Below are 7,756 nucleotides of genomic sequence, written 5' to 3'. Positions count from 1 at the left end.
GCAAAGTCCCAGGTCCCGGGACACGCAGGCTCTCAGGCTCTCAGGGTGTCAGGCGGTCTCTGGGGCGGGGACGCTCCGTGGTGGGGATTCCCAGTCTCCCGGAGTTTCACTTTCTCTCTCACAACCTGTGTCGGGCCCTCCTGCCTGGACACTCGTGACGCGTCCCCACTTCTCACTCCCATTGCGTGTCCGGTTTCTGAAGAAGCCAATCAGCTTCTCCGCGGTTCCCGGTTTTAAAGTCTCCACCGACCCGCCTCACGCAGCTTCTCCTCAGACGCCGAGGACACAGGTCATGGCACCGCGAACCCTCCTCCTGCTCCTCTCCGGGGCCCTGGCCCTGACCGAGACCTGGGCGGGTGAGTGCGGGGTCGGGAGGGAACGGCCTCTGCGGGGAGGAGCGAGGAGACCCCGGGGGTCGGGGGTCAGGACTCGCAGGGAAGGAGCCACGCCGCCGCCCCCGGCCCACACCCGCCCCCTCACCCCGGTCCCCGCCTGTCCCTCCCTTGCTTCCCGCCCCCTCTTCTCTCCCCGCGAGGTGCCGGCCCTTCTCCGGCCTCCACACCTTTTCCGTCTCACGAGTCCCTCGCCCCCTCCCCCCTGCCGGCCCCGTCACCTCGGACCCGGGGACCCGCGCCGGGAGGAGGGTCGGACCGGGTCTCACCGCTCCCCGCCCCCAGGCTCCCACTCCCTGAGGTATTTCCACACCGGGGTCTCCCGGCCCGGCCGCGGGGAGCCCCACTTCATCACCGTCGGCTACGTGGACGACACGCAGTTCGTGCGGTTCGACAGCGACGCCCCGAATCCGAGGGAAGAGCCGCGGGCGCCGTGGATAGAGCAGGAGGGGCCGGAGTACTGGGATCGGGAGACGCAGATCTGCAAGGACACCGCACAGCTTTACCGAGAGAACCTGAACATCGCGCTCAAATACTACAACCAGAGCGAGGCCGGTGAGCGACGCGGGCCCGGGTCCGGGTCACGACCCTCATCCCCAGGGACGGGCCGGCGTCGCCCCGAGTCTCCGGGTCCGAGGGTCACCCCAACATTGCGGGACCCGCCCGGCCCCCCAACTCGGGAGGAAACGGCGGGACTTTACCCGGTTTCATTTTCGGTTTGGGTTTAATCGCTGCGGCTGGTCGGGACGGGGTCAGGGTCTCACACCATCCAGGAGATGTACGGCTGCGACGTGGGGCCGGACGGTCGCCTCCTCCGCGGGTACAGACAGTTAGCCTACGACGGCGCCGATTACATCGCCCTGAACGAGGACCTGAGCTCCTGGACGGCGGCCGACGCGGCGGCTCAGATCACCAAGGGCAAGTGGGAGACGGCCGGTGCTGCGGAGCGCCACAGAGCCTACCTGGAGGGCAGGTGTGTGGAGTGGCTCCTCAGATACCTGAAGAACGGGAAGGACACGCTGCAGCGCGCAGGTACGAGGGGCCGCGGGGCCTCCCTGGTGTCCCCTCGGGCTGGAGCTGGCTTCCCACAAGGGGAGGAAATGGGGTCCCTGTGGGAACACCGCCCCAACTTCTTGTCGGGAGAGGGAGGAATCCGCCCAGGTTTTCGTATTCTGTACGAGACGGTGACTGGCCGGTGGCCTCACTTCTCTGAAAGACAGTGAAGGAATCCAGTCTCTTTGGGGAAGAAGCAGGAAACCAGCCCTGAAATAACTGACCAGCGGTGCCCTTTGACCCTGACCCCCATCTTGTGAACCATGACTTTCTTTCTCAAGCCTGTTCTCAGCCTGAGAACATCTTAGGAGGCCTGACTCCAGCTTTTCTGAGTCATTCAGCCTCCACCAAAGTCAGGACCATTGCTCTGTATTCTCCCCTTTACATGGAGCCTCCTACCTTGGCTTTCATCCTTATTCTAGAACTTGCCAAGGACTGGGAGATCTTCGCAGACCCCGGAGTCCAAGCTGGTTTCTGGTGTTTTTGCTGCTTCTTCTCAAACCTGTTGTGCTCTTCATTCTCAGGATGGTCACGTGATGCTGGTTCAGTGGCCCATGAAGGTAACACTAAGTGTGAATTTTCTGATTCTTCCTCCTCAGACCCTCCAAAGACACACGTGACCCACCACCCCATCTCTGACCGTGAGGCCACCCTGAGGTGCTGGGCCCTGGGCTTCTACCCTAAGGAGATCTCACTGACCTGGCAGCGTGATGGGGAGGATCAGACCCAGGACATGGAGCTTGTGGAGACCAGGCCTTCAGGGGACGGAAACTTCCAGAAGTGGGGGGCCCTGGTGGTGCCTTCTGGAGAGGAGCAGAGATACACGTGCCATGTGCAGCACGAGGGGCTTCAGAAGCCCCTCACCGTGAGATGGGGTAAGGAGGGACATGTGGGGTGGAGCTTCCTCTCAGATAAAGCAGGAGCCCTTCTGGACACGTTCAGCAAGGTCGGGATTCAGGCCTGAGGTCAGGGCCCCTTCCCTTTCCTCCACAGAACCTCCTCGGCCCACCGTCCCCATCATATACCTCATTGTTGGCCTGGTTCTCTTGGTGGTCACTGGAGCCGTGTTGGCTGGAGCTGTGATCTGGAGGAAGAAGCACTCAGGTAGGGAAGGGGGTAGGGATCTGAGTTTTCTTGTCTCACTGGGGGGTTCAAGCCCAGGTAGAAGCTTGCCTGCGTGTGTATTGGGCGGCACCATTCAGAGACATTGCTTGCCAATCTGGAGACTGGCACTTACCCTTTTGTAAAGCACATGTGAAAATGAAAGACAGGTTTTTTCACCTTCATAATTCCAGTTGGAGACCAGGTTACCAGCACTTGAAGGTCAGAGAGGGAATGTTCCTGCTGACAGACCCCCAGGAGGGAAGAAGTTGATCCAGTCCCCGCACATCTCCTTTCTTTGTGTTCCTGATCCTATCATGGGTTTTGGTCAACAGTTCTGGAAAGTTCTCTGTGGTCCAGGACTAGAGGGTTCCTCTAGGATCTCAACTCAGTCTTCTCCCTGGCCTCTCACATGAGCTTTTCTTCTTACAGGTGAGAAAGGAGGGAGCTACGCCCAGGCTGCAAGTAAGTGTGCAGGGGCTGTGATTCCTGAGACCCTTGTGAGGGTGCAGACAGGAGGCCATGGGGGCCTCACCCTCCTAAAGTTCCTTCTCTAGTTTCTCTCCTGTGGGTTCTGACCACGTCCTGGTTTTGTTCTCCCCCAGGCAGTGACAGTGCCCAGGGCTCTGATGTGTCTCTCAGGGATCCTAAAGGTGAGACCCTGCAGGACCTAGACTGGGAGAGGTGTTGGGGCCGAGGGGATGCCCCGGGTGGTGGGGGTCCTTGAATGGGACATTTGAGCATGTGGGGGGCTGTTGGGAAGGTCAGCACTTACATGACTGACCTGCATTTGTTCATGATTATTTTCTTTCACAGTGTGAGGCAGCAGCCTCGTGGGACTGGGTGATGCACGGTCCCACTTTGTGGCTTCAGATCCCGTGACTCCTCTTTCTGCAGCTGCACCTGAATGTGTCTTATTCCTTGTAGCCTAATGTGAGGAGGTGGGGAGACTGGCCCACTCCTGCCCACCACGACCCCTCCCCACCCTGACCTGTGTTCTCTTCCCTGATCCACTTGCCTGTTCCAGCAGAGGCAGGGCTGGGCCACCTCCATCCCTGTCTTAACTTTGTGGTGCACTGAATAATAATGTCTTAACTTGCTTGTTGGAAATAAAATCTGTATATGAATTTTGTTTTTTCTAATTCCTGCCATGAGGCGTTGATGGGATAATAAAGGAAAGGCTTCTTAAAGTTTGAGAGAGAAAATAAATGGAAGCGCTGAGAACCTTCCAGAATCTGTGTGCTTGCTGTGCTCTGTCTGATGCAGGTGGGACAGGAGGAGGTGATGAGGAGCTGAGCGTGGACATGGCCTGTGCCCACTCCGTGCTCACTGCATCGTGGGCTTTGATGTGGTCACTGCTCTGCCAGGTCATCTGCTCTGTTCCTTTGTCCTCGTCACTTCAGTAGAACCTTGTCCCACCAGGACCTGTGATCTCAGAGGCTCAGAAATCACCTGGGCCTTGTACTGTCTCCAGGACTGTGGGCAGCAAGGGCTTCCTGTAACCAGGTAGCCTTGGCTCGGGCCTTGCTCCCATCCTCGGACCCTGTCTTTATCCTGCGTGTTTATATTTTGCTTATTTAGTTGTTGTTGTGGTCGGAATAATGACTGTTGCTTTTCATGTGCAGAGTTTGGTCTCATTCTTCTCTGGGTGTCCCCATCTCTGACAGCAGCCGGAGTCATTTTGCCTGTCTTGTCCTCACAAGTCCGAGGGGCCCTGCACACAGGATTCTCAGTAGTATCAAGAGAGCAATTTTCAGCCTCATCCAGCACTTGCCCTCCTTCTAGAGATGTCTGCTGGGTTCTTCTTTCCAACTTTTCCCCATCTTTTAAAAGGAACCAGATTCTGGAATTAGCAAACAGAAGGGACCCAATAGTCTCTCATCTTGACTTAATTCTTGCTGGATTTCTCTCTTGTCTGCAGCCTGGCCCCTCTTCTGCCCTTAGATCTTCTAAGCCTAGTGCTGACTCCAATCCAAACTGATGGATTTAGAAAGCAGAGTCTAATAGAGTCAGGGTACATTGGAATATAGGACGCAAAAGTGCAGGATATTCTTTTCTGAAGCGCGAAGGAGCATGGTGTGTGGTGTGCAGATGATTGGTGTGGGAGGGAGGGGAGATCAGCCCTTGTGGGAAAAGTACAGGCGGCATTGATGTCATTACGAATGGAGGTTGGGCTGTAGCTGCCACAAGACAGCATGTGGCCTGAGGTCACGTTAATAAAGACACTCTCTCTAGAATAGGGAACTGCTCTACACTGATCATTCATTCAATTGATATTTTTGTGTGCCAGGTACATGACACACTATTTTTGCATCTAGGAAACCTCAGGGAACTAACAACAGACAAAACTTGTCAGCCGTGTGGAGTATATGCTCTGGGGAAAGGGCAGAGTGTGCACTATGAAACTAGTAAGTGAGGGAAGTGTTTACATTAAAAGTTGGTGAGTGCTTTGAGGAAGGTGACCCAGCGTGTAAGTGTGTGGGGACAGGGATGATGTCTGTTTTACTAGGGTGGTCAGTGTGGGCCTGATTGAGAAGGTGACCTTGGAGTAGCGATGTGAAGGACATGAAGGTATGTCCACGAGGATGTCTGGGGCAAGTTCTCTCCAGGCAGGGGAGCCTCCAGTGCCAGTGCACTAGGGCAGGAGAGTGTCTGCGTGTTCAAGGAAGAGTGAGGAGACCATCGTGGCTGGAGGAGAGAGGAACTGAGATGAGATGCAGTGTCCGGACAGATCATATAGACCTAGACAATATTAGAAGGGTTTTGATTTTGTCTGAGTAAGATGCGGAGTTTACATGATGGTTTGAACAGAAGATTGACCTGGTGTGACTACTCTCTGGAAACATCTGGCTGCTGGGCAGAATCAGGAGGTGAAAGGGCAAGAGATTCCATAGAGGAAACTAGGAAATGGTGCAGTGTCCAGGCTGGAGATACTGGTGCTTGTCTGGGGTGTGAGCAGGGAAAGTAATAGTAACTGATTGGATTCTGGATATATTCTGAAAATGGCGTTTTACAGCAATTCCTAATGGATGAAATTTGGGTTATAAGAAAGCAGAATGAAGGAAGACCCCAAATTTTGAGATTTGCATGTAGACATGTGGGGCACCTTCCGCAGAAATGGGGAGACTCGAAGCAGCATATTTGAGGAGGCGGCAGCACTGGCATTTGCTTTAGGAAAGTACAAACTGAGTCTGGGGTTCAGGTGAGATGACCTGGTTGGGGAAATAGTTGGAAGAAGTGACACCCTATAAATGAGGTTTAAAGCTTTGCGAACAGATGAGGTCACCAGGGGAGAATTGGCTACAGAAGAGGAAGGACAAGGACTGAACCCTGGACCCCCCAGCACTATGCAATCTGATCAGACCACACACCCGAGCAGACCACACGGTTCTGAACACCGAGTCTAGACGGCAAAGAGACCAGGAGGTCCCGATCTTCCTGTGCACCACCTGCACACCTCAGGTGGAAGGGAGCGTGAGAATCTGCATTTTAAGCAAGTTTGGTGCTGGTGTTGCTGGTCTTCAGATCACACATTTAGTAGCAACAATGCAGACCAGGATTCCCACGTGGCTGTGCATCAGCCTCACCTGTAGGGCTTGTTCATACGGGATTCCTGGACCTCATGGCCACATTCTGAGACGGCGGGTCGGGGAAGAGGCTGAGTACTTTGTCAGAATCCCTACAAGCAGTCCTGAGGCTCAGGCAGATTGGGATCCACTGAGCTCAGGGATCAGAGAGTAATCAGGGTGGGGAGGGGTTTTAAATCCGCATTGAAATGTTTTTCCCTGGGAAAAAAAAGTCAGGACATTTTGTGAGAGATACATGTTTTCTCTACCATGCAGTATAGCCAGGTGGAAAATTTAAGAAGCAGTTATCCACTCAGCATAAAGGAAAGCTCTTGAGTTGCTAATAGGGTAGACCTAAATTTTCTCCACACACACGAAAAAGGTGATTATGGGGCATGATACAGTTGTAAGCTAATGCTACGGTGGTAATTATTTTGCAATATTAAGTGTATCAAGTCAACAAGTTGTACACCATAAACTTACTCAATATTGTAGATCAATCATATCTCAATAAAGCAGCGGGGAAGAGTCTCTGAATCCCTGCTCTCTCAGAGTTTCGCTACCTGGTATTCTCATGTAATTCTTTATGGGCAAAAAAGGGTTTCAAATTGTTCTAACAGCTCTGAGACTACACAGCCAGGAGCAGAATCCACAATCCCACCCAGGTCGGGTCCCACAGAGGAACCCCTGCCCCTCCAGGTGAGTCCAGATGCCACTCTTCACAGCACTGTCAGCCCGGGTGCTGGACAGCGCGCCCTGCGGCTCGTCCTGCTGTCTCTGCTGCTCCTGACAACTGGATGACACTACTGCCGCCTCTGCCACATGTGCCAAAGCGTTCAGCACAGTTCCCGCCTCTCTGTGTCACCACGTCCTGAGTCAGAGTCCAGCATGGGGTCACCTGCCTGGTGGAGCCTCAGGCTGTTTCAACCTGCCAGAATGTTTAGAAGCAGGTTTTTCTCTCCTATGGAGGGAGGTGGTCTCTACCTCCTACCAAGATCTTTAAGTTTGAAATTCCCCTAACTTGGGAAGAGGGTACAGATTCTAGGGGTGGAGGTTGAAGGTGAGGAAGGGAAAAAGAATGACAAATTTCCATTTTTGCAGCAATGATCTAGATGAGAACTTGACCTGGTACATTGTAAGCAGTCAGGTTGGATGGATGAATAAGTAATAAATGACATCTTTCAACTTCTTCTGTGATGTTCTGTTATGGGGTCCAGCTTCTGTCTACTCCAGTTTATACTCAGATAAGCAGAGTGCATTTTTCAATAATGAAATGATTACTCAAAATGTCCTCTTCCTACATTTGTCTCTTTCTAAGCTTAAAAAAACAAGATCTATAAGTCTTCATGGGATCCATACATAAACACTGACATTTTATACTGTTTCATATTTCTTTGTACATGCACATCTTTCTGGGGAACGTATCCATATCACTTATCAGTTTACATGTGATCCCCACAAAAGTCTTTAAAAAGTATCAATACTAGTTTATATACCAAGTTACTCAATCTCTGGTCCATGAGGAACTAATGATCCAACTGTCTTAGCAGATCCAATGACATGATATACATGCTAATCTTTTTCTTGGCAATTACCAGTCTGGGTCAGGATAAAGGTAGAAGTTTACTTGCTTACACTCACTTT

General features: G+C 52.9%; 1 protein-coding gene across 1 annotated transcript; it reads left to right on the top strand.

Moving 5' to 3' along the window:
• The first annotated feature begins 242 nt into the window (after positions 1-242).
• On the top strand, positions 243-3,396 carry LOC136128751 (patr class I histocompatibility antigen, B-1 alpha chain-like). Its single transcript, XM_065884592.1, has 8 exons — positions 243-356; positions 678-947; positions 1,149-1,424; positions 2,045-2,320; positions 2,439-2,549; positions 2,979-3,011; positions 3,152-3,199; positions 3,363-3,396. Exons 1-8 carry the CDS (start codon positions 293-295, stop codon positions 3,365-3,367), a joined length of 1,083 nt encoding a protein of 360 aa, XP_065740664.1. The 5' UTR covers positions 243-292; the 3' UTR covers positions 3,368-3,396.
• The last annotated feature ends 4,360 nt before the right edge of the window (positions 3,397-7,756 follow it).

Source organism: Phocoena phocoena, chromosome 10 (genome assembly GCF_963924675.1).
Source record: "Phocoena phocoena chromosome 10, mPhoPho1.1, whole genome shotgun sequence".
In the NCBI taxonomy this organism is placed as follows: Eukaryota; Metazoa; Chordata; class Mammalia; order Artiodactyla; family Phocoenidae; genus Phocoena; species Phocoena phocoena.
This window is presented reverse-complemented; position numbering and strand designations above follow the sequence as displayed.